Genomic DNA, 24,549 nt, shown 5'->3' with positions numbered 1-24,549 from the left:
AGGGCTCCTCTCGGCACCAGCAACCCCTAGCAAAGCTTTTGTGATGGAGGTCCCATCCTTGTGGCACTTCAGCTGGCGCTCAGTCTGCCTGGGGCACCCGGCCTGGCCGTGGGTGCTGCCCCCGGAGCCTTGGGACGCTTCCAGCACTCACAGGTCCTGCGTACGCCCTTGGAGCGGCGGAGCGAGGACGGGGGAATGACCTGTCCCTGAGGAAGAGGGTCTGGTGGCATCTTGGCTCGTGTGGCAGCCCCGACTGCTGGAGGAGCAGCTCCTCCGGCGCCGGCCAGCCCTGGGCTCTGCTCTCAGCGCAGGGGACGGGTGTGTGTGGGAAGGGGACACCCCTGGCACCACGGGACGGGATCTGCTTGTCTGCCCAGGGTTCTCTATACCTCGCAGGCCCCATCGGGGCTCAGGGCGCTCGGTGGCCCCTGCAGCCGCCTCTGCAGGCCCTTGGGCTGCTCCTTGCTGGAGCTCCCTGGGCCTGGCAGCACAGCTGGGCAGTGCGAGCGCCCGCAGGGGGCTGCGCTCCTGGGGCCCTTCTCCGGCCTAATTTGGGAAGCGCCGGAGGCAGGGCAGGGAGCTGCCGCTTGCTGGCGCTGGGCCGGGCCCCGGGGAGGTGCCGGGCATGCGTGGGGCCCCGGGAGGCCGTGGGAGGGGAAGGCGGCCCCGTGGCACCGAGCCCGGCTGCCGCACGCGCCCGCTCCGGCGGCTCCCTCGCTGCCGTCAGTGAGCGCTTCCAGATGGCCCCAGGCTCCTGGCACCAGTTCCGCTGGGAACAACGTGGGGTGGGAAGGGGTGTCCCAAAGCCTGGGTGCCCATGGCGTGTGGGGATGGGTTGGGGCGTCCCGGCCGGCCCTTTCCCAGGCCAAGCAGCCACCCGGCACGAGCGTTCCCAGGAGCGGAGCGCGGCTGGATGCTGCTGCGCTGAAACAGTCGGAGGTTCCCGCGCACCCGGCCGGGAGCTGCGGGAAAAATGCAGCGGCGCCTCCAGGGAATCGCTTTCCTTTCCAGTTTCCTGGGCCTGCCCAGCCCTGCTCTGTGGGCCAAAGGCGGGAGAAGCCGAGGCTCCGCCGGAGCCGGAAGGGAGCGGAGCTGAACTGCCCCCCCGCCGCGCGCCGAGGATGCAAAACCCCCTTTGCCGCAGGCCAATGGCGGGGAGGGGGCGAAGGCGAAAGGCCCGGGGGGGAGAACAAGGCACCCTGTGTTCCCCGGCGAGGGTGCCCATGAAAGGCGCCTCTGTTCGAGGCCCCGCCGCCGCCCCAAAAACGCCGAGCGCGGGGTCGCGGCGCCCGCCCCGGACCAGGACAGCGGGTGCCGCGGTGGCATCGCCGCAGGGTGATCCCCTCCCTCCCCCAGGCGCCCCCCAAAAAAAGATGTCGGGATCACAGCTCTCCACGCACCCGACCGCTTTTAATGCAAGGACAAGGCCCAGGGCCTGCGCTCCCCCCCGCCGAGCTTTGCGCTCACTTCGGAAGCAGGAGGAGGAGGAGGAGGAGGAGGAGGAGGAAGTCAAATGGGAGCGCAGCGCCAGCGGCTGCGGGGGGAGCGTGGGGGGAGAGCGCCGGCCCCTCGCGCGCTTTCCCAGCTCGGGTTTCTGAGCTATCTTTAGGCACCGCATCCCGGTCACGCAGCTACGAATGGTTAAACAGGAAACAGGCGCAGGGCCCTCGGCGCTCCCTTTCCCCGCGCGCTTCCCCACGGACGCCCGGCCCCGCTACAGGTGTGGGCAGCTTCCCTGGGTGCTGAGGCCGGCCAGCTCCTGGCACAGATGAGCAGTGCTGGCAGCAGGCCCCGGCCTCAGGCCTGGGGAAGCTGACTGCACTTGCGGCCTCATCCCTGGCACTTGGCACGGAAACAAGAGATGGGGTGAGAGAGGAGGCACCCAGAGCCACCCCAAGGATACAACCACCCTCCTGCCCTGTCCCCTGCACTTCCCCAAGATGGCAAATGCCCCCAGGCGCCAGGTCAGGAGCAGCGGCTACACAATGGCTACTGAGGAGGGGAAGGGCCCCTCGCCCTGGCCTTGGGGCACCCAGCTGGCCCCTCCGCTTCCTGCAGCCCCAGAGATAAAGCAAGCGGCTGGGGGGAGAGGGGAGGGACGAGTGGCCGCGGTATAAATATGCCGTGGGGGCCGGGGCGCGGGGGAGGTCAGAGATTTGTCGTTAGCACCACGGTGGCGGGAGGGGGCCGGGGGGCTCAGACCCACTCCTGCAGGGAGCGCTTGCAGTAGAGGAGCATGCGGGGCGCTCCCTTGCGCTGCATCTGCACGATGACATAGATGAGGCCGAGGATGCAGAGCAGCAGCACCAGCAGCACCAGCACCATGACGACGCTCATGGTGCGCGCGTACTCGTCGATGTGCACCACCACGTCCACGTCGCCGCCCGCTCCGGGGCCGCCCGCGCCGTAATCCTCCTCCTCCTCCTCTTCCTCCTCCGCCTTGTCCTCGTCGGCTTCGGTGCCACCGCCCGGGCGCTCGCCACCGTCCCCATCGGGGTTGAAGGGTGGCCGGTCCACGTCGGGCCACCGGGGGTTGGGGTCGGGGAGCAGCTCTGTGTGGCAGCCCATGAAGTCCCGCAGGATGGATTTGGGATAGCCCGGCTCCGTCTTGAGCCGCTCGTTGTCGAACTTCCAGTACTTTGTGCTGCGGTAGAAGTAGGTCGAGGCTGCAGGAAGAGATGGGGGGTGAGGGGGGAGCAGCTGGGTCCCGCTCCTGCCTTGGGTGGCCCCTGGCCCCCTTCAGCCCAGGACACCCGGGATTGCTCTGGCTCCCTCCAGAGTGGAGGGGAGGAAACAGGACCTCCAGGCTTGTGGGTGTCCATCTGCTGCCCACCCTTCCATCCTCCTCTGCTTACCAGCATCCGAGCTGAGAAAGGCACCCTTGGGCGAGGGGGGGATGCCCACCCACACGGAGATGGGCTTCGGGTAGCCGGGGTCCACCGAGCGGGTGTCCTCGTTAAAGCGCCAATATCTGCGGGGGGACAGAGAGGGCCACGTGAGCAGGCGAGGTGCAGCAGGACCCTCGGGTGGTCCTGTCCTCGGAGGAAGGAAAGCTGTCCTGGTGGGTGGCATGGGCCTTCCCATGGCCCCTTCCATCTGCTGACACTCCTCCTCATCCGCACTTCCACAGTTCCCCACTTTTCCCCTCAGGAATTTCCCAATCTGGCCCTCCTCCAGGCAGTCATGTGCCATCAGCCCACCCATCCCTCCATCCACCTGCAGGGCTCCCTCTCTCCTCTCCAAGCACCCGTCATCCCTCTTCCAGACAGGGAAATCAAGACACAGGCAAGGACAGAGGTTTGGCGAGGCAGAGCACCCAGGAGCACCCACCTGTCCCCGCGGAAGAAGAACGTGTGCCCCGTGGGCTCCCACCAGATAGCGGTGTCAATGCTGTCGTAGGGGATGCCCTGCCCGTAGCTGCTCAGGGGTTGCGGGTAGCCGGGCTCCAGGTTGGCTTCTCGGAAAAGCCAGTACCGGTCCCCTGGGCAGGGAAGGAAACGGAGACAGGAAAGTGGGTGATGTTGTGGTGGTGGCACACACCAGGATGGGAGTTACACTGTCTGTCCTGGTGCCCTGCTCTGGGTCTCCTTGCTGCCCCTGCACACAGGGTCCAAGACGAGCACCAGGGGCTCTGTTGCCCCCGTCCTGATGGCTCCTTCCGCAGCCACCCCATCCCGTTGCCAGGACAGGTCAGGATGGGCTCAGGGACACTCGGCCGCTTGGGGCACCAGGCCATAACATGGAGCCTTGAGGGCTCTCCTCCTGCAGCTCTGCTCACCTTTAAAGAAGACAAATCTCCCGTCGTGCCTCTCGTAGGCGGCATCAATGTCCCCAGGCAGGCCCCGCCAGAAGTGCCCAATGGGCATGGGGTAGTTGTCCAGCACCCGGTTGTGCCGAACCCTCCAGAACCATCGACCCTGGGGGCAGAGGGGGTGTCAGCAAGGGGCTCATGGAGGGACATGGTATCCAAACCCGTCACCACGCTGAGCCCTTCCACCCAGGGACTGCCACCTCCCCAGCCCGACACGGGGCGGCAGAGCCAGGCACAGACCTGGGAGAGCAGCTGTCACACTGGGGAGAGGGGCAGACCCGGGCACGGCAGCCAGACCAGGAGGTACCTTAAACACAAACATCTCCCCTCGCAGCACCGCCACTGTGTCGAAGTTCCCGTCGCAGATGTCGGGACCGTACTGGTCAGGCCGGTCTGGGCCGCCGGGTTTGGGGGGCCTCTCTGGTTTGCCCGGCGGGGGCGGCTTGGGGGGTCTCTGGTCAGGTCTGCCGGGTCTCCGGGGCGTCACGGTGGGCAAGGGCTTGGTGGGCTGAGGGCGCCCATCTGCAGTACCTGGACAGGGCGAGAGAGAAAATGGATGGGGGCAAGTACAGACCAGGCAGCCCTGTGTATGGTGGGCACAGCTCGGAGCACCAGCTCCAGCCTCCATGGGCCGTGTCCCGCGGAATGGTGCAGGGCCTCCCTCACCGTACAGCTGCTGGATGCCCTTGAGATCGTCCTCGGGCAGCTGGAAGTTCTCCGTGTCCATCCACTGGTAGAAGGGGGCCATGATAGCGCTGGGGTTGCTGGAGTGCTCCAGGCCCAGCGAGTGTCCCAGCTCGTGCACGGCCACCAAGAAAAGGTTGTTCCCTGCGGGGAAAGGTGCCGCTGGTGAAGGCAGAGGTGCCGCTCCGCGAGCAGGATGGAGTGGAGCCCGTGCCCTGCTGTGCCACTAAACCCGGGTGGGCGGGCTCCTTGTGTCACCTTCCCAAGCCACCCACTCACCAGACACGTCCGTGTTCTCCAGCGTCCAGGGCTCATCCGAGTCGAAGTGCGTGTCCCCTCCCATGCCCGGGCCAGGGAAGTAGGCGTGGGCCAGAAAGCCCCCGACGCCGTCGAAGGGGGAGCTGTCTCCGTGGAAGCCGGAGGCAAAGAGCACCATGATGTCAGCCTCTTTCTTCCGCTTGAGCCGGATGTCCTCGTAAGGCACCTCCTGGAAAACCAGCGGCGTGGCCTGCTCCCACACCCGGAAGGCCTGACGGATGGCCTCGTACGAGTGGTACCGGCCCAGCTTCTCCGTGTAGTTCTGGATGCTGCGGGCACAAGAGGAGCGACGCGCGCTCAGGACGGCCGCGGCCAGGCTCCCTCCCGCTCACCCCGCCACCGCTTTGGCCCGGAGGGGTCTGCAGCTGGTGGCCCCTGCCTGGCCAGGAACAGATCTCAAGTGGGGAGGTGCTGTCATGCGGTGGGTGCCGGGGTCTTGCTGGCGCAGGGGCTGCGCTGCCAACATAACAGGATCATGTGGTGTTTCCCCACCACCATGGACCCCACCGGCCTCTCCCACTGCTCCTGGGTGCACACTGCCTCCTTTTCCACAGGCAGGGACGAGGGGGATCTCGGGTACCTGAAGGTGAGATGGTTCTGGCTCCAGCGCCGCCCCGTGAGCGCGTATCGCTTCCGCCGCATATTGGACTTCATCTGGACACCAAACTGGTCTGGGACCCCACAACGGGGACGCTTCATCCACCTGCCAGGAGGGTATCAAGCGAGGGCTCAGTGTACCACACCAGCACAAAAGACCTTGAGGGGGCAGCGAGGGGACATGCAGGGAGACAGGCCCCGGGAAGAGGAGGGACGCAGCTCCCTGAATAGCAGGCAGAGATAAGCAGGAGAGAGTCAAGCTGCCTTCTGTGCGAGTGAGAGGGCAGTGCATGGAGAAACTCACATTTTGGTCTCCTCATCCAGGACACCAGTGACTGTGATCCCGTAGAACTTCTGCATCTCAGAGAGGGCAGAGGAGAAGATCTGAGCGGAGCGCATGGTGGACATCTGCCGGCTTGACTGCGGCAGGTAGCCATAGAGCCGGAGCCAGGCCTGTGGGAGAGAGGCGAGCGTGAGACGGCAATGCGCTAAGGGGCAGGGACAATGGGCCTTCTCCTTCAAGCTGACATCCTCACCAGCAACCCATCCTGGAGCACTCCTGGGAGATAAAGCTCCTATGGGGCCCACCCTTGCAGCAAGGGCCATCCATCCTGAGCCCATCACCGCCCTCTGGTCTGCTTAACCACCTGCTGGCAGCTCCGACACCGCTCTTGGCACGGCTCGGCCCGCCCGTAGCGCCCCTTCTCCCTCCTCACCAGAGGGGATCAGGTGTCCATGCTTGCAGGGCGCCCCGCGTGCTGGCGGGGAAGCGCCGCAGCCAGGCAGAATGCCGGGAAAGTGGCCAGTGCTGGGCAAGTCTCAGCTCGCGGCCGTCACCTCGGAGGCCAGGAATAGAGCCCCGGAAGAGGCCAGGATCAGGCCCTGCATCCCCTTCTCCAGCCTGCAGCATGGGAATGGGTTCCCGAAACGCGCCGCAGGGACAACAGAGACCAGCTGGCAAATGGCTTGAGCGGGCGCAGCCCTCGCCCGCAGGCGGGCGGCAGCAGGCGGCACGCGGGATCTGCTGCCGGGAACGCAGGGAGCGGCCAGGCTGCAAGGTGACGGCCACACCGGGAGGGTGGCCCGTGCAAACAGGAGCCGCAACTGGAAACATCCCGGGCAGCAGGGGCTGAAAGGCCGGGAGCCACCACAGCAGCCGAGCGCCCGCTGCGACCCTGGCGGCTCCCAGCCCGGCCTCGAGGCTCCAACAGGGAGGAGCAGCCGCCCGAACCTGCTCCTCCGGAGCCGGAAGCAGGGCTGGGATCTCGGCCGCCCTTGCCGGACCCGGCTGGGAGCTGCTCGTCCCCTCCCCGCTCGCCCGTCCCCGGGGCGGCGCGACCAGCCCAGCGCCTTCGCCCACAAAGGGGCTTCTGTCCTGCGGGCCCCGCGGGCGCGGGGAGCTCGATGGCAGGCGGCGAGCGGCCCCCGCCACCGGCCGGAGCGGCACTCGCGATCCGCGCTGCCCGCGCCCCCGGCCTCGCCGCTTCCTTCGGGCCGGGCTTTGTGAAGGGCTCTTGGAGAGGCTGCGCCGCAGAGCCGAGGGCGCCCACAAAGAGCCTCCTCGGCTGCCCGCGGCACCTGCGCGGGGCTCGCGGCGGGCGCAGGGCAGGTGGCGCCGCCGGGCAGCACCTGCGCGGCGCGGGATGGGCGCTGCGCCCCGGGGCCGCCCCCCGCCGCCCCCCGCTCACCTCGGCGTTCACCTCGCTGCCCGCGGCCGCCCCCACGACGAGCAGCAGCGGCAGGAGGGCGCAGCGCGGCGCGCAGCCCGCCCGGCAGGAGGCGCCGCGCCGCGGCCGCCCCGCGCCGCCGCCGCCGCCCATGCCGGGCCCGGCCCCGCCGCTTCGCGGCCGCCCTCGCTGCGGCGCCGGCTACGCCGCCCGCATGGCCCCGGCGCGGCCCGGCGCGGCGCGGCGGCCCGGGGGCTGCGCGCGAGGGGCAGGGGCGGCGCTGCGCGGCGCCGCCTCCCGCGCCGCCTTTGTGCGCGCGCGCAGGCCCGGCCCATGCGGCCCCGCTCGCGGCCGCGCGCGGGGCGGGGCGAGGACGCACCTCCCCCGCCGCGCTGCGCCCGTGGGTCCGCGCCGAGGCCCGGGGGAGCATCCGGCACCCGGACCCCCCCTGCCCCCGCCGCACCGGCCCCGGGGGAGCATCCAGCACCCGGACCCCGCCGCACCGGCCCCGCGTCCCCCGCCCGCGGGAGGAAGCGGCTCCGCTTCGTTCCCCGCTCCGGTCCCTTGTGCGAGCGGCGCCGCGGGGAAGGAAACGCTGCGTGTGCCCGGGGCAGGGACGGAGCCGGGCCCGGCCGCGCCAGGAAGCGCTTGGCACGGCGCTGCCGGCCTCGTGCGACGGTGACTTTGCAGCTCGCGAGCGGCTGCGTTTCGGCGAGCCGGGTGCCGCGGCGGCGCCGTCTCTTTGTGACCGGCTTCCCGCTTTCCGCAACAGAGCCGCTTTTGTATCCCCGCCTTCAGGGCACGGCGGACAAGCACTTGCCCTTTCCAAAGGGAAGGGCTCCCCAAGCCAAGCGTGCAGCCCCATTCCCAGAGCGCACACGAGGCACCGGGATGTCCCCAGACCCGCTGCGCTGGGAGGGCTGAGGACTGGCCTGACTGACGCCGCTGGCCGTGTGCGGCGTTGCGAAACGCCAGGATGTGCCAGCCTTGGCCTCCGTTGGGCAGAGAGCGCAGGCGGCTGCTGTGGTTACTCAGCGAGCACTAACCTTTCGCTGAGGGCCTCAAACCAGGAGGAAACGTGCCCGGGCTCTGGAGCCAAGTTTCACCGAAAGTCTCCTGGGACTAACGCCCTAAATGTCAATGATCCCCAGGTCTCCATCTCAGGAGCTAAGTCTACAAACAAGGCTGGTGTGAGAGGGGGAATGCTCACATGTGCAGCGAGCGGGACAGTGCTGGGTGCCGGAATTTCGAGTGGGGAGAGAGCAAGTGTCACCCAAGGAAAGTGCTGGTGCAATGTGCCCGCTCGCCAAGCCCTGCGTTGAGCCGGCGAAGGAGCTGAGGCCGATATCCCGAGGCCCCTGGGCTCTCCTGGACAACAAGAGGAAGGGCACTGCAGCGCCCAGCCCCACAAAACACTCGTGGGCATCACCTCCTTTGAAGCCTGCTTCAGCCCAGCATGCCTGAAATCCAACAGCGCAAAGATAGCACAGAAACAATTTTATGATGTAAATAAAACGGATTTTACTGCCCAGATAAAGTCCCGCAGTCTTTCATCATACGAACCGTGAACGAAGGATTCAGGGCAGCACCACGTGCCCTGCTCAGACCGCAGCAGACCCCCTGGCAGCAGCGAGGCCAGGAAGGCCCCTGTGCAGCAGGAGGAGCCCAGCCTGCAGCGAGCAGCGTCAGGCTGCAACGTGCCGTGTCCGCGGGATAGCACGGGTTAAAGCTGCCACCCATCCACTTGCCTGAGCGGGCACTGCCTTTCCAGGATGCAAAAGCCAACACTGCCCTCTCTTGGGCTCAAGGTAGGAGAAACATCCCCCTCTCTGCCTCAAGTCTTGATCTCATCTTAAAGCAAAGTCATTCTTTTAAACTGGAGACAGACTAGTTAGCATGGAAACACACGGGATATCCAGTCTCTCTGTCAATATTTAATTTTCACCTCTGTTTGGCAGGAGGATCTCGTACTGAGATCCCTCTGCGGAGGCGGCAAGTGTGAAAGGAAGAATGCGACACGGGATCTTCTCTTGAGGTGGGAGATGCGCCGGGGAAAGAGTCTAGCTTGGTGTCGTTGCATTTACAAATCAAAGCTAAAGACTCCTGCGCAGCCAGCGTGTTCCGAGCTTCCTGACGAGGCACTGCTATTTCCAACTGTGCCAGACACTCTGCCTCCCACAGCTTCCCACTCTACCTTCTCCCCACCATAAGGCATCTACGGTTTCTATACATTTGTTTTTGAAAAGGAAAAAAAAAAACAGCAAAATTAGCAACTGTAGGATGTCTGGAACCTCCTGTGCTGACTACAGCACATACAGCAGGGTGCTGTCAGCAGCCTAGGCAGAAATCTGCTACAAACACACATTTCTTCAGCCAACAGCTTAAAGCTGGAAGTAGCCCAATGGCCAGCTTGAGGCCACAAAGTCCCCAGAGCTGCTGAGCAGGCAAGAAGGGTGCGTGGGACAGCCCACGCGGTGCAGAGCTGCAGGACAGAACAGCTCAGTGTCGAAGAGCAGGGTCTTCAGGGCTCTGAAGTGCACAGCCCGCTGGGTCCTACCTCAAGGGGAAGGAGAAGTACTTGTTCCCTGACTTGCAACGGATTTGCTCCCATTGAATGCGCAGCAGGTATGCCGAGTCCTCAAACTTGTCCACAATGTCCTGGAAAACGCAAGCAGGAGTCAGTATAAGGAAGGTGGATCCACCAGAGGACGGAGCCAGCAGCTTAGAGCATATGAGCTGCAGCTCCCTCTCAGAACCGCGTCAGGGACGAGGCTGTTTGGGGTTGGGAAGCTTCTGATTTCCCCTAGGGCTGGCCAGCAGCTCTGCTCATCCCTTCCCCTCTATGCTGCATGGGGACGTACCTGGAGCTCCCGCAAGCACTGCCCTTCCAGCCTGCTAGTCAGGTCTCCAACACACCAGGCCAAGCTGATATGGAATGATGGGTCCTGAAGGGGGAAAAAAAAAAAAAAAAAAAGCCCTCCAAGGATCAGATCTCATGGTCTAGAGGAGCCTCTGCTCCGTGCAAGCAGCTGCAGTGAGACATCCCTGATGGCGAAGGCTTGTGGTAGCCCCATTCCCAGCAAACTCCTGCGCAGGGCGTTGGTATGGACAAGCACCCAGAACCAGTGGCCTGTGGGAGGCAATGTCCTTCCTAATACCTGGGGTTGGACATTTTGTGAGTTTGCAGCCCCCCAGCCGCTGCATAAGGAACCAGCCGTCATCTCTGGACAAGCAGGGGAGCGCGACGCCTCACCTTGTAGAACGTGGGCAGATCAAACTCCTCCATAACCCTGTCCACCTCGGAGACCAGCTCCAGCAGCTGGAAATGCCCTGCGGAGACCTCCAAGCCAATAAAGGTCCTAAAGAAAGACCAGAAGAGACAGTGCACCTTCTCTGAGCTCCAGCTCAGCCAGGAGCACGTTCCTACCAGATAAACACCCTAGCCCTTATCTAAAGGGGGAAAAAAATCCCCTGATTTGGGGAACTGCAGCTGAGCCCTTTGAGTCCCAGAACATTCATAACAACATGGCAGGAGGGGGGAAAAGAGCCAATTGAAGAAGCAGGCCTGGGTGATACACTACATAGCTTTATCAGACTATACTCAGTGTCCTTCTGTGGCTCAAAAACTCATTTTCCAGGCAAACAAAATGCAGCTGACGTTGTTAACGGGTGTTACAGTAGAGCGGTGTCCTGTGCAAGCGTAGCGGTTGTGTTTGAGAAGACAGACGTTACTGTTGGAAAACTTAAGTCCCACCCAGCATCCGCATCTTGGTGGGCTGCCATGTCCCTTACATTCAGCAACTTTTCAGAATTTCAATCCCTTAAAAAAAAAAAAAAAAGTGCTTTGACATTTAAAATGCTTAATAGCCTTAAATTGGATCCGGCACCATCAGGCTGAGCTGATGCCCGAGAGAACTGGCGCTGTCTGGGCCATTTGTCTGCAGCTCTTTGAAGACCTGCGCTGCAGTTTCGCAAGCGGCGCTGCTGCCAAGAGAGGTGGCCCCCTCTCCGCTCGCCTGGGGCTGCGCGTTCCCGCCACCCACTCCCTCCGCCGGCACAAGCGCTTGCAAAACCGCACAACAAACCAGATCAGAGACGGCGGTGAACGGGGCTGCCTCCTTTTGGCAGCGCTGCCGGCTTTTGCTGATGTGAAACCTGAGCGTTAATCTAACCCGAGCAGAAAGGTCTGCCTCAGGTCATACTGAGCGCGGAGCTCCCTCAAAGAGGCCGAGATTCTGCAGCCCCGGGTTCCAGCTCTGCAGAGAGGTGCTAGCTGGCAGAGATGGCGCGATAAAAACTTTTCAGGCTGCCAGCGCCAAAAATCAGCGCTGACGTTAAAAAAATATCTACGCAGCCTGGGCTACTCCTGAAAGCAGCTGGGGAAAGGTAGGAAACCTCGGTCGAGGAGGCAGCTGGCACCTGGGAGCCTCTCCTAGGGCTCCCTCTGGTCCCTGGGACAGGAGGCTGCCCTGCCACTCACTCACCTGGTTCTGTTCTGGAGGGTCTAAACTCACCTGGTTTTGTTCTCATTGGTATAAACCTTCACTTGGTCGGCCACACAGAAGAACCTGAAATCAGAAAGATATTTCAGCTGAGAAAAGGGGAAAAAGGAAGAAGAGAAAAAAGAGAAGATGGGGAGGGAACAGAAGCTCCCACCAAAAACCATCAGAACTGGGGAAAGAGAGAGATGAGTGCTTGTTCCAGCCAGAGCAAATCGGTGCAACTGAAACCTTTCTGAGCTGAAATGACTCCCCTTTGTGTGATCCTCAGCGGGTGCCTCAGCTAAACAAAAGCAGCAAAATCAGCAGTGGACGAATATCTGTGGTTCACAGGATGGCACTACTCCGGCCTTGTCCTTGAGACTGCCATGCGACAGCAACACAAGGCCTGTGTGCTTCATTTATCCCGGGACAGACTGACTCACCCTGGGACAGCCAAAAACCTTCCCAAGGCTTTACTTGTGCAGCCGCAGCTCGCACAAGGGAGATGAAGGCTACAGACGCTGCTGAAGACGCAGAGCAAGAGGGGAAGAGAAGCGCGGAGCTCATGCTCCGCCGCCCCTACCTGTGGAAGGAGGCCAGGCGCTCCTTGAGGGACTGCACGAAGGGGTTTATCCAGTGGTAGCGCAGCACGACGCTCTGCGAGAGGCTCACGTGGAAGCCCTCCACGGGCGTGAGCGGCGCGCCGTGGGCGCGAGCGCGGCGCACCACGAGCTCCAGCAGCTCCGCGAACTCCTCCGGGGCTTCGTCTGCGGGGCAGAGCGAGGGGCCGCGCTCAGCGCGGGGCGGCTGGCGGGAGCCGGCGTCGCCGCGCGCGGGGCAGCCGCACGCACAGGGCAGGTACACGAAGGTGGCCCAGCTGCCGCGCTCGTGCGGGAAGGTGCGCAGGCGGCCGCCGTGCCGCGAGCTGTCGTCCAGCGCCGCCTCCGCCTGCTCCTGCTCCCGGAACATGGCCAGCACGCCGGCGGGCACGGGCAGCCGGGCGCCCGCCGCGCTGCCGCTGCGGACACGGGGAGGGCGGGAGGGAAGAGGCTTCCTTGCACTCGCCTGCCCGCCCGTGCGGCAGCGTAGGCCGCAGGCCCCGTCCCGCACCCACCAGGCGCGGGGGGCACCTCGGGCCGCTCCGTGCGCTTCCCCGCGCTCCTCCGGCTCCTCCTCGTGCTCCTCGGCGGAGCTGCTGTCGCTGTAGCCCACGAGCGCGGCCGCCCGCATGGCGCCCCGCGCCCGCCGTGCGCCGCTGCCGCCGCCCGCCGGAACCCGCGGCCGCCGCCGCCGCGTTCCGCCCGCGCGGGCCCCGCGTCCCGCCGCCCTGCCCGCCCGCACCGGGACCCCCCGCTCCCCCTGCGCCTCCCGCCGCCGCCGCTGCCCCCGCTCGCGGCGCGGGAGCCCCCGGGGCCGCGGTTGGCGGCGCCGTTGGCGGCGCGGCCCGGCAGGGGGCAGCGCGGCGCGGACCCGCCCCCGGCGCCGCCTCCTCCGCCGCCGCCGCCGCGGCCGGCCCGGGCTGCCGCCTCCATCCCGCGGCCGCGAGCCGCCGCCCAGCCCGGCCCAGCCCGGCCCGGCCCGGCTTGGCTCGGAGCGCGGCCCGGCCCGCAGCGCCGCCCGCGGGGCCGCCCCCGCCGCCCGCGGCCCCGGTACCGCCGCCGGCGCCGCGCGGGGCCGGGCGGACGCGCAGGCCGCGGCCCCGGGCCTCCCGCCGCAGGTGAGCGGGGCCCGGCCGAGCCGCCGCCCTTTGTGCAGCCTCCCCGGGGGCGGCGGGAGCAGGTGGAGGCCGGGCCGGGGGCGGCGGGGAGGCGGCGAGCGGCGCCCCGGGCGCCGCGGGGTCCGCAGGGCCGGCGCCGCGGCCCGGCCCGAGCTCCGGGAGGCCGAGGGACGCGGAGCCCCGAGCCCTGGGACTCGCTGTAGCCGCTGCTCCTCTCGGAAAAGCCCCTCTCCGCTGCTCCGCCGCCGTCTCCATAACTGCTTGCTGCTCCGCTGCCACCTTCCGTGCAGGACGCCCCGGTCCGGCGGCGGTTCGGTTCGCTCCGGGACAGCCAGGTTGGTGGTTCTGCGGTGCCGCCGATGCCCCGGGCGCACAGGCCGCTCCCGTGCCCGGTGGGTTGTGGGCGCCGTGGCGGGCGCAGCTCCGTGCTCCAGGGCAGAGGGCTTTGCGTCCCGGCCGTGGCGGGGGCTCCGCCGCCCCGAGGATGAAGCATCTGTAGAGGCGGACGCGGGTCCACTGCTCCACGGGGGCAGCCTGGGCCCAGCTGCGCCCTGCAGGAGATGGCGATGCCCGGGAGTGTCTTTTTTATCCTATTGCGCCCCAAGTAAAATAAACACCAGAGTTTGGGCTCGCACTGGGTCTGCAGGTTCAATGCAGAAATAGGTCTCGTTCTTCCAGCAATAGTTGCTTCTTTCTCACCAGGGCCTGTCCCTTTCCTTTCTCTGGAGACACATGGAAGTTTCCTGTCCTCCTCTCACCAGGGGATTTAACTCTCCTCTTAGCTGAGCTCAGGTTTTATTGAATATCCATCTTTATGTGCAAGAAGGACTGAAACTTTATGGGCAGAAATCTGGTGTGGCATCATGTCAAGGAAAACACTGCAGGGAGAGGAGGCATCTCCTCAGTGCCTCCCTTCTCCGGTGCTCTAAGTTGCAGAGCTCGAGGAAGAGCCTTGGTACTTGACCAGGGAGGTTGATTTGTGATCAGGCCATGCTGGCGTTTCCTCCAAGATCTCTACAATTTCCCTTGGTTGCTTTGGAGTCTCGTGCTTTGCAGTAAATGTGTTTATCCTGTTGAAGCTGGGGCCTGGCACGTGATGGGGAGCTTCCAGAGGGAAGCCTTTTAGCCAGCCCGTGTGCTTTTTGGAGAAACCTTATGTGAAAGCGTCGGGAAAGGCCTGGCCAGGAGCTCAGGAAGACTCCTGTCCCTTCTGCGGATGCTTTCTGCGCTTGAGAGCCGCCTGGCTTTCCCTGAGAACTGACCTGAGCTGTCTTCTTCTTTGCAGAGAGAGCTGCTCTGTTGCCTGCATCCCTCACCCGTTCCAGGTGTGTGAGCCCGTCGCAGCCAGGACGGAGAAGGGCCTCCACTTGCTTCTGCCTTCCTTAGTTCAACAAGAAGAAGAGAAAAGCACCAAACGCAGCGGCCAGCAGAGAGCTGCCACTGTTCTAAGGAAGAACCCGTGGCATCTCCGTCTCCTCCTCGCCTCCCAGGGTCTGCCCGCGGGCTGGAATTCCTATCCTCAGCTTCAGGATCAGCTCGAGAGAATCAGGCTCTTGGATATTTTTGCTTTGTACTTTTCACTCAAATCTTTGCAACCAAGAAGCTGAAGCCGTCCCTGCTAACCCCCTGTTTTTTTTCCCCCAAGCATGTCAGAAAGCTGGCAGCAGCCACAGCAGCAACCCCAGCAGGCGCCGCCGCCGCCGCCGCAGCACCACAGCGGGAGCGCCGCGCTGCCGGAGCACTCCATCCCGCCGAGCGCTGCCGAGAACCCGCTGGGCTGCGCCGTGTACGGCATCCTACTGCAGCCGGAGCCCAGCCTGCAGCACCACCAGCACGCTGCCCTGCAGCCTGGAGAGCCGGCCCACAAATGCGGCGTGTGCGGCCACGACCTCGCTCACTTGTCCAACCCCCACGAGCACCAGTGCTTGCCGGGCCACGACCGCTCGTTCCAGTGCACGCAGTGCCTGAAGATCTTCCACCAGGCCACCGACCTCCTGGAGCACCAGTGCATCCAGGTGGAGCAGAAGCCTTTCGTGTGCGGCGTGTGCAAGATGGGCTTTTCCCTCCTCACGTCGCTGGCGCAGCACCACAACGTCCACAACGGCAACGCCATGAAGTGCTCCATCTGCGAGAAGACCTACAAGCCTCCCGAGGCGGAGCACGCGCAGCCTCTTGACCCCTCGGAGAAGCCCTACAGCTGCTCCATCTGCCAGAAGACCTTCAAGCACCTCTCGGAGCTGTCGCGCCACGAGCGCATCCACACGGGAGAGAAGCCGTACAAGTGCACGCTGTGCGACAAGAGCTTCAGCCAGTCGTCCCACCTGGTGCACCACAAGCGCACGCACAGCTCGGAGCGGCCCTACAAGTGCACGGTGTGCGAGAAGACCTTCAAGCACCGCTCGCACCTGGTGCGCCACATGTACGCGCACTCGGGGGAGCACCTCTTCAAGTGCAACGTCTGCGAGCTGCACTTCAAGGAGTCCTCGGAGCTGCTGCAGCACCCCTGCACGCCGAGCGGCGAGCGGCCCTTCCGCTGCGGGGAGTGCCAGAAGGCCTTCAAGCGCCCCTCGGACCTGCGGCAGCACGAGCGCACGCACAGCGAGGAGCGGCCCTTCAAGTGCGACCTGTGCCAGATGAGCTTCAAGCAGCAGTACGCGCTCATGCGCCACCGGCGCACGCACAAGGCCGAGGAGCCCTTCAAGTGCAACCTGTGCGAGAAGGGCTTCGTGCAGCCCTCGCACTTGGTCTACCACCAGCACGTGCACGGCATCGAGAACCTCTTCAAGTGCAACGTGTGCCAGAAGGGCTTCAACCAGTCCTCAGAGCTGCTGCGGCACAAGTGCGTGCAGAACGCGGAGCGGCCCTTCAAGTGCGCGGTGTGCAACAAGTCCTACAAGCGCGCCTCGGCGCTGCAGAAGCACCAGCTGGCCCACTGCGCCGAGAAGCCCCTCAAGTGCACGCTCTGCGAGAGACGTTTCTTCTCCTCCTCCGAGTTCGTGCAGCACCGCTGCGACCCGGCCCGCGAGAAGCCCCTCAAGTGCCCCGACTGTGAAAAGCGCTTCAAGTACGCCTCGGACCTGCAGCGACACCGGCGCGTGCACACGGGCGAGAAGCCCTACAAGTGCCCCTCGTGCGAGAAGGCCTTCAAGCAGCGCGAGCACCTCAACAAGCACCACAGCGTGCATGCCCGGGAGCAGCAGTACAAGTGCATGTGGTGCGGCGAACGCTTCCTGGACTTGGGCCTGCTGCAGGAGCACAGCGTGCAGCACACGGCCGAGGGCGCCTACCAGGTGGCCGCCTGCTTGCCCTGAGTCCCCCGCACGGCGGTGGCTGCCAGCTTGCATGCGACGCTCCTGAGCCTCGGCCTCCCCTTCCTCCTCCTCGCTTGTAGGCGGCCTCCAAGGAGTCGTGGTGGGATGGGGAGGTAGGGCGGGCAGTTGGGGCAACTCTCCGCTGGCCTCTGCGGTTCGTGTGCCACCTACGTGCCAGGGGATGATGCGAAAAGCTTGGTGAGCAGGGAGAGCAAAGTAGGTAGGCGAGGAGAGGAGGTGATGCCCGTAGTTGCCTGTTGTCCCCTGGACTGTAATTCACGTTGTATCTGCAGCTCCAGGGCTGAGAGATGGCCGGTCTCTGCCCAGATGCCCTTCACGCGGGCCCTCTATCCGCTGTCCTGCCTAGCAAGGTCAGGAGAGGGATCAGGGCAGCGCCAGCCCTCCCTTCTCCCTGGCCGCGCTGCTCGGTGACGCAGTGGAAGGTTCTCACCGCTGGCATCCCCCAGCGTCGTCACTCTGAGTCCCCTTGAGCGACTCGGGAGGACCCTTTCTGGTCGGTAGCACTCATTGACTCCCCTGCTCGCCCTGGAGCGTAGGAAGGGCAGAGCCGCGGGGCTGCGCGGGCCCCGGACGCACTTTGGCCTCGCTGCTTTGGGCTCTCGAGGGTCGGGGCGAGCCTGCCCGGCTGCGCGCGGCAGCCCGGGGAGCAGCAGCAGCGCAGGGGGGTCTCCGCTGCCCTCCTGGCCTTCACCGGCCGCTCCTTGAGGGCCCTGGCGCTCTGCTGAGGTCCGACCCGTGAGCCCTTCGCCCCTGGCGCTGCCCGGGCCGCTCGCCCACCTCCGTGGGGGCTCGAGCAGAGGGGCAGGCCAGCAGCTCAACACTAACCGGTGAGAAAACACTACTACTAACCTGCAGCTTCCGCAAGGAGCACGGCCGCCGGCACCCCTGAGCCAGGGGCTGCGCGCCCGACTTGCCGGAGCAAAACAGCTTTGGAGCCTGGTGCCCATGGGGAGCGCTCCGGGGGAAGGGACGGCTGGCAGGAGCTAAGGAAGGAGCATATTTTCCGCCCCCACTCTTATGGGAGTCCCTTTTCACCCCTCTGCTCTTTCTTTATCCCTTCTGTATTTTTTCAGGTTTTGCACAGTTCCTGTAAGCAAACATCTCTTAAAAACAAATCCCTGTCCCTTAGCAAGATCGGTGCAGCCTCAGGTGTCTTCCTCTGCAGGATGTGTGGCCTTCTCCTGCCCAAGAGCCTTTTCTGTGCCAGGTAGATGCCTTCAAGGTTGCAGGAGCGTAACCAAGTTGCCCCCACCCGGCCTTCCCTTCTCCATCTTCGCCGGCCTTCCTGAGTCAGGAGCCTCCTGGCTCCTCCTGGCTGCTCTCATGAATGTCCCCAGCAGATGCAGGCAGAGGAACCTCGCGGAGGGCCGGGCTGCCCCCGCTTTGCTCGATGCAGACGCTGACCTGGAAGCGGGAGGAAGGTTTTTAGTCGCCCTCTGGGGCGTTACCACAGGTGCCCCAACAGCCCAGCACAACCGGGGCTGAGGCTCCTTCACGTGCAGCTTTAAGGAGTTTAATATAAACCTGCTTCCTGCTGCCCGAGGAGGAGGGACCGACGCTCATCTTACTCCATGCTGCCTCAAAAGATGTAGAACTTCCTACCAGTTTTTTTTCTGACTGCGTTTCTTTTTTTTTTCTCTTTCCTTTTTTTTTGCCTTTTTTTAAGCAGTTTGTTAATATTCATTAAAAAAAATCCTGTATAGTTTAACTTGATGTCGTATTGGATTTTTCTTTTTGAGAGACATGTGATAACCTGGATTTTTAAAGCCCTCTCCGCTTCTAGATAGCTGGGTTTGATGTTTGCTGCGTAGCGAGTTCGGTGCGTGCTTAGCGATAGGACTGCGAGCGGATGTAGAGCGCGGAGAGCCACCGCTGCATGCAGCGCTCCGAGGAACCTGCAGATCCGCGTCCCCAAGGCCAGCGCCTACGGGAAGACCAGGGCACCGAGCGCCCGCGGGTCCACGGTGACTTGGTCTCCTCGTCCTGTTTTGCTGCCCTACAACACGAATCCAGGAAAGTCTTGGCGGTCGAGAGGCTCGCGGGGATGGCGCCGGTCCCTAGACCGCAGTGTGAGCGGGTAAATCGCACACAGAATCCCAGAATGGTTGAGATTGGAAGGGATCTCTAAGATCATCTAGTCCGACCCCCTGCTAAATGTCCCTGCATCTCTTGCTGGTGGACTCAGGAGTGTTCCCCAACGTTCCCGTGTGGAACGCGAGCTCCCCAGCAGCCACCGGTAGCCTCCATTAGATCTCTATAAGGAGATGATTTAGTTGTGATTAGCTTTGCTTGGTCCAGTTGAGCCGGGGAGCAGGTTGGTCTCTGCTGCGGTACCCCTGGGATGCGTTGGCCCTTCGCAAGGCAGGAGGAGAAGAGATGAAAGCGGCAGGAGGCCTGTGGGTGTCCGGGTGGAGGGGGACAGACGTTCCCAGGATGTCGCGCTGTGAGGGGCTCCCTCTTAGCTGCTGGTATTTCTTTTTTGGAGCAAAGAGCAGATGTGGCCAAAGCGTCTTCTTCATCGACCCCATGGTACCTTACGGGGTCACCACAGCGGCACTGGTTTTGTACCAGCCCTCAGTGAGGGACTCGGTGCCCATGGATGTCCTCAAGGGCTGTTTCCCAAGCTGCTCGGAGACACTCTCCGGGGCTGGAGCAGGGAACGGCCCTTCCTGCTGGGCCTTTCTCCTGACTTTCTGACGTGGGAAGCGGGTGGATTGAACTGAGACCCAGTTTGGAAGGTGAGAGGGGAAGGGGTCCGGCTGGCCCAGGGCTCTTTGGAGGCTACCCAGGAGTTGCACCCTGCTCTCTGCTTGCTCCCGAGGGAAAGGCACTCTTCTGCGTGGAGCTTTTCATCCACCTTCTCTCCCTCTTGCACGTACTGGATGCCTCTATCTATGTCCCGACTCCTTCCCCTCCAGTTATTTTGCTTATACTTTTGTAAGCCCTTCTAGGCTTCCCAGCCTTCAGCTGGGTTCTTCACAAACGCCTTCCATCCATCCCTGTGCCATTTCGATTGCTTGTCCCTGCGAGATCTCTTCCCCCTTCCCCTTCCCCTCAGGTTCCTCTCTCAGGCCGAGGTTGATTCCAGGTGATACGGGATATATCTGATAACAAAGTTGGGTGTTTTGGCTCCTTCCTTGCCATGTGCCTCCTGGCTGTCTCGCTGGCCTTGTGTGATGCTGGGAATGCCACAGTGGCCCTGGCAGTCTGGGCTTTCTCGGGTCACATCTGGAGACGGGACAAGGTGGTCTGAGCCAGGATCCCATTGCTTTGGCCGTTTCCATCGCCACATTCCCAAGGCCAGGAAGTCAGTGTGGGGCTATCCAGTGTTCTTGGGGACAAGTCCTAGAGCTGCTGTCTGAATGCTGGATTCCCTGGAAATGCCCGTTGGGCTGTGCACAAATAACCCTGATGTGGATGTCCTTGGCATTGCAGGTAGGTCCAGGCTGCCCCAGCAGCCATCGTGGAGATACGACGGCTGCAATTGGGGTGGAAACTGCTCTCCTCCTGGGTCCATGTGCTGGAGATGGGGCGTGAGGGGAAAAGCACCCCCAGATCGTGGCTTGGGACCATCTCCTGACACTCAAGTTGGCCTCACGCTGCGGAGAGCACTTCCTACACTTTCCTTGGATCATTTTGCGGTATTTAGCTTCAATCCAGGCTGCAACCAGAGCCTGGCCAAAGCGAGAGAACCTGGAGGTCATTGGTTCTCTTCTCTGCACCGGGTGGTGAGTTACCTCTCAGGACGGAGCCAGCACCCACTCGCATTCCCTGGAGATGCAATAACAACGGGCAAGACGGGGGACAACGGGGGGACCCCAAGCCATGGGGGCTTCTCTCTTGATGCCACCCGAGTGCTTTCAGGGCCACATCTCCATTGCCGGCGTGTCCCGGTGTGACAGGGACCTCGCTGCGGCCCCACGTGGGCTCCAGGGGCTCCTTGGCCGAGTGCCCAGGACAAGTTGGGGCCGAGGAGGAGGAGGAGGAGGAGGAGGTTGGCGTGGCTTGCGGTGCCTTTAACGCTGCTCCCCGTGGGCTTCTCAGACGACATCCCACGTCTGGGTGTACATATGTTGTATTAACACAGCCCGCTCTTCTGTGTGTGTATCAAATGGTTTTGCTTTACTAATAAATTTATAGTTATTTATACCTTCCTGTGGGCGTCTAAGGTTTCTGGAGCGGGGGCATTGCCCACCCTGCCCACTTTGGTGACTCTGGCTCTGCTTCCTTTTGAACTTTATTGATTGATGGATTTATTTTGTGGGCTGCGAGCGCGGCGCCGTAGCCGGGCGTGCCGGACTGGTCCCTGGTGCTCTGCCGCTGCCTAACGCCAGGGCTGCAGGTAGCGCGAGCGGCTGCGGAGCGATCGCGCCGTGAGCGCGGCCCTGCGCTGCCCGCGCGCCCAAGGCCCTGGCACTCACCTGTAGGCCGGGCCAAAGCTCCTGAACACATCACTGCCAAGGAAGAGGAGGGAAAAGCCTGAGCGGTGGCACAGGGTTAGTTAGGACCATGGTGACCACCATGGACTACCTACTAGGTGCTCTTCGGCATGGGCTTGGGGCCGTATCGGTGCAGGCTGGGGTCTTGCTGGAGGCAGTCCTTAAAGGGCACAGTGAGAGGTGCCGTGGGGGACGCTGGTGGCACGAGCCTGGCCCTGGCGCCACAAAGCGTGGCCGTCCCGCCCGCACCCTCACCCGCCACGTCTGCGTGACCTCCGGCCGCAGGGCCCGGCCTGCGTAGCTGCTGCGCCCGGGCCCTGTGGGGAGAGAGCGAGCAGCATGTTGCTGTCATTCTAAGCGGCCAGCACTCCGCTTCAGAGTGAACGCTCTCGCACTTCGCGCTGTCCAAGCCCGGCCAGGCCCGCGGTGGGGAGGTTCGCTCTGCACGTGGTGGTGAAACCGTCCGCACCTGTGCCGGGCAGCCCTAGCGCTGCAGCCGTCGAGACGAAGCGAGGCCAGTCCTCGGCCACCTGTGTGTAGCTGGGCCACCCTTGTCCCGGCTCCATGGGTGTCACCGTGCCGGCCGCATCCCTTGGGGCGAGCGGTGGCCACCGATGCAGCAGGGCCTGTGTGGGGAGAGGAGCCGGGCTGCGGCTTGGGAGCCCTGTGGGGACGGCGGTGCCCCTGGCCCGGCTGCCCCGTCGCCCCTCACCAGGCTGGGCAGAGGCGGCCCGGGCACAGGGGGCAGCATGAAGGAGGCTCTGGCGAAGTCCTCTGCGGGGACCGGAGCGGGGGCGTCAGCGAGCGGCCACCCACGGGTGCTCCCGTGCGGCCTGCGGGTGCTCGGCGGTGTTACCGCGGGTGCAGCGGGTGCTGGTCCTGGCGTGGTGCTCCGGGAGCTTGCAGGCGGCCGTGTCCATGTCCATGTGGCGGAGCGTGGGCAGCCGCGGGTGGTAGAGATCCTCCTTCACAGCCGCCAGCCTGCGCGTGCCGGGCACGGGCTGCGTGCGGCCTGCGGGACAGGCCAGACGCCACGGGGATGGGCAGGGGGAACCACCAGGAGAGCCCCGATGCCACAAGCATGGGCAGAGGGACCCTCCGGTGGCTGGGGGATCCCTCAGTGCAAAACTTGCTGGCCTGGACAACATCAATTCCCATTGGGTTCGGCGCTCAGGGCCCCACATCTGCATCTCCCGATGGCGCTTCCAGACGGGAGGGTGGGAAGGAGGAGGGAGGTCCCGGCGCCGGGTCCCTCCGTTCCGTTGACCGTCCCCTTCCTTCGCCATGGCAACGCGGGCGCCAGGGTGCAGGTCCCCCGCGCTGCCAGAACATCCACCCCAGCCGCCCCATCCTCCCGGCCGAGGACACCACTCAACCCTGCTGTGCCCCAAGGTGCCACCTCACGCCCTGCCCATGTCCCTGTGTCCCCACGTCCCCTCGGCGATTGGGGCCAGCGGGGCTGCCGCTAACCGGATCAAGGGAGGGCAGGATTAGCTTGCTGCCTCCTGCCCCAGATCGCGGCGTGCCAGGGAACAGGGCGCCTGCTCCTTGCCGGGTCCCTGCACTCTTCGCCTGTCGAGGACCTTGCGCTCGCAGCCGCTTCTGCAGGGTGAGTAGCGGAGGGCACCGGGGTGGCTATTGGGCAGGGGCACGTGGTGGCCCTCGCCTGCAGGGTCAATCTCATCTCAGGGTGCTTGGCAGCACTCGGGGGAACGTTTCCTCTTTCAGTGCTTCTTGCCCGGTGCGCGTCCTCAGGGCAGATCTTTCTGTGTGTCCCCTGCTCCGATGCCCCCCAACTCTGGCACCCATGTCCTTCCCGTGCCAAGGGCAGCCTTAAGCTGTTGGATTTTGTAGCTGCGCAAGCCACAGATCCAGGCCAGGGAAGGAGCCGGCTCTTGCTGCAGGAGACTTGCCCAGGGAGGCTTTAATCCCGTTTTCCCACTGTAATCCGTGCGAGAGCTGGGGGCAACCCAAAGCGCAGTGAGGAGGGTGGGGGGAACCATTGCACCGCGTCTACTGTCCCCTGGGTGCCACAGCTCTTCTGAGCTCCTTTATCCCGTGCACCCAGCTGCAGTTTCCCAATCCTGGGGCTGGTGGTGAGGAGGTTCCAGGTTTCCACAATGGGGGAAGCGGGAAGGGAGCCCCAAGCGCGCCCCGAGGGGCGCTGCGCTCTCAAGGAGGTTCCCCCTTCCCGCAGGCAGTGGGATGCTGGCCTGGATCGAGCGCGTGGTGCCGCAGCCTCCGGAGCCACCCACTGCCAGCACAGAGCAGAGCCTGGCGCCCCGGAGCCACGATGCAGAGCTGGCCAAGGTGAGCGAGCCGGGAGCCCCGGCGGCACAGGGGATGCTCAGAGCGCTCGCACGGGGCACCTTCTTATCCCAGCTGCAGAAAAGGGGGAAAACACCGACAACTTGCAGCGCTGGGGAGGAAGGGGACAGTGCGGGGGCTGCTTCCATACTCAGCACTGAGTCTGTCCTCCCACTCCTTTGCCCTAAAGCAGCCCAAAGGAGATGCCGCTGGCCCCAAGGCGGCTCCGGAGCACACGGAGGGTGAGTTTCCAGAGTGGCACCGTGCGCTCGGGACATTTCTCCCATGCGCGGAGCCAGGCACTGATGCCACCGGTGGGTTTTTTGCCTTTTTGTGGGTAACATGGAAGGGCCAGAGAAGAAGGTGGAGTTTGCGGTGGCCGAGACCCCAGCGTCGGCGTCTGTACTGGAGAGGTAATGCGCGGGTTTTGGCGGGGGCTCCTCAGGGCTGCGCAGGCACCGCTGCCAGCCCCTCATTCCGCCCCGTTCCGCAGCGTGGGGAGCGGCGTGCTCTCCTGGCTCTCCCAGGGGCTGGAGAAGGTGATTCCGCAGCCGGCCCCGGCACCAGGGACTCTGCAGGCGCTGGGCAAGAGCTTCGAGACCAGCATCGATGCTCCCGATCAGGTGAGTTTGGACATGAGCTCCTTCCTCCTCCTCCGGCGCTCAGGGCACCGGCGCCGCCTGGGTTGGCTCCCTGCCTGCGGGCAGCTCCGGGACAGGGCACTGGGGGGTCCCGGCCCTGGGAGCTCTCCCTGACAGCGAGTCTGTGCTCGGCTTTTCAGACCGAAGTTCAGATCCTTCGGGATGAGGAAGAGGATGCTCTAGGTAAGGCGATGCTCAGGTCAGTCCCCACACCAAGGTTGAATGCTGCTGTATTAAATCCCCCTGCAAGCAGGTCCAGGGGGTGGTTCCATCTTCCCTTCCATCCTCTCCTTGTTTCCCCTTGCAGAAATAACCCCCTTCGATGCAGAGGAGGATGAGCTGGATGGCGGTGAGGGTGATGCCAGTGCGGACACGACCGGGAGCTGGTAGGCGTCACGGTGCCTTTGCAGAGTGGGCCCAGCCCTTCCCACTCCCAAATCCCCTTCCCCGCCGAGGTATCTGGTGCCTTCCCATATCTCTGGTGGTGCACCCATCCCATGACCAGCGGTGGCGATGGGGTGGCTGGAGCAGGGCCAACGCGACGCACTGCCTCCG

General features: G+C 64.1%; 3 protein-coding genes across 3 annotated transcripts; 1 reads left to right on the top strand and 2 right to left on the bottom strand.

The window, feature by feature from the left end:
- Positions 1-2,140: 2,140 nt before the first annotated feature.
- Positions 2,141-7,173, bottom strand: MMP15 (matrix metallopeptidase 15; the record flags this gene model as incomplete). The annotated part of the gene is made up of 10 exons (XM_088536499.1): positions 2,141-2,666; positions 2,856-2,971; positions 3,331-3,481; positions 3,779-3,917; positions 4,119-4,342; positions 4,478-4,639; positions 4,775-5,082; positions 5,394-5,516; positions 5,715-5,863; positions 7,099-7,173. Coding segments are annotated over 10 exons (1,917 nt in total), but the record flags the coding sequence as incomplete, so codon positions are not given.
- A 2,247-nt stretch (positions 7,174-9,420) lies between these two features.
- On the bottom strand, positions 9,421-12,789 carry USB1 (U6 snRNA biogenesis phosphodiesterase 1). The gene is made up of 6 exons (XM_088536519.1): positions 12,410-12,789; positions 12,142-12,325; positions 11,592-11,645; positions 10,331-10,436; positions 9,939-10,022; positions 9,421-9,735 (listed from the first exon to the last, which is right to left on the bottom strand). The coding sequence occupies exons 1-6, from the start codon at positions 12,786-12,788 to the stop codon at positions 9,631-9,633; spliced, it is 912 nt and encodes a 303-aa protein (XP_088392645.1). The 5' UTR covers position 12,789; the 3' UTR covers positions 9,421-9,630.
- A 1,962-nt stretch (positions 12,790-14,751) lies between these two features.
- On the top strand, positions 14,752-16,761 carry ZNF319 (zinc finger protein 319). The gene has a single exon (XM_010217360.2). The coding sequence runs from the start codon at positions 14,922-14,924 to the stop codon at positions 16,584-16,586; it is 1,665 nt and encodes a 554-aa protein (XP_010215662.2). The 5' UTR covers positions 14,752-14,921; the 3' UTR covers positions 16,587-16,761.
- The last annotated feature ends 7,788 nt before the right edge of the window (positions 16,762-24,549 follow it).

Source organism: Tinamus guttatus, unplaced genomic scaffold (assembly GCF_059628265.1).
Source record: "Tinamus guttatus ecotype Peru unplaced genomic scaffold, ASM5962826v1 Tinamus_guttatus_pri_ptg000674l, whole genome shotgun sequence".
Taxonomy (NCBI): domain Eukaryota; kingdom Metazoa; phylum Chordata; class Aves; order Tinamiformes; family Tinamidae; genus Tinamus; species Tinamus guttatus.
Note: the sequence above shows the minus strand (reverse complement) of the source record. Positions and strands in the feature narration are given on the sequence as shown.

Excerpts from the sequence above, each read along its gene's own strand:
- USB1 (XM_088536519.1), bottom strand. The coding sequence starts at position 12,788 with ATGCGGGCGGCCGCGCTCGTGGGCTACAGCGACAGCAGCTCCGCCGAG. Across the intron at positions 10,437-11,591 it reads ACCAATGAGAACAAAACCAG|GACCTTTATTGGCTTGGAGG; the intron begins GTGAGTTTAGAC and ends GTCTTTCTTTAG. Across the intron at positions 9,736-9,938 it reads AGTGCTTGCGGGAGCTCCAG|GACATTGTGGACAAGTTTGA; the intron begins GTACGTCCCCAT and ends TGCGTTTTCCAG.
- ZNF319 (XM_010217360.2), top strand. The coding sequence starts at position 14,922 with ATGTCAGAAAGCTGGCAGCAGCCACAGCAGCAACCCCAGCAGGCGCCG.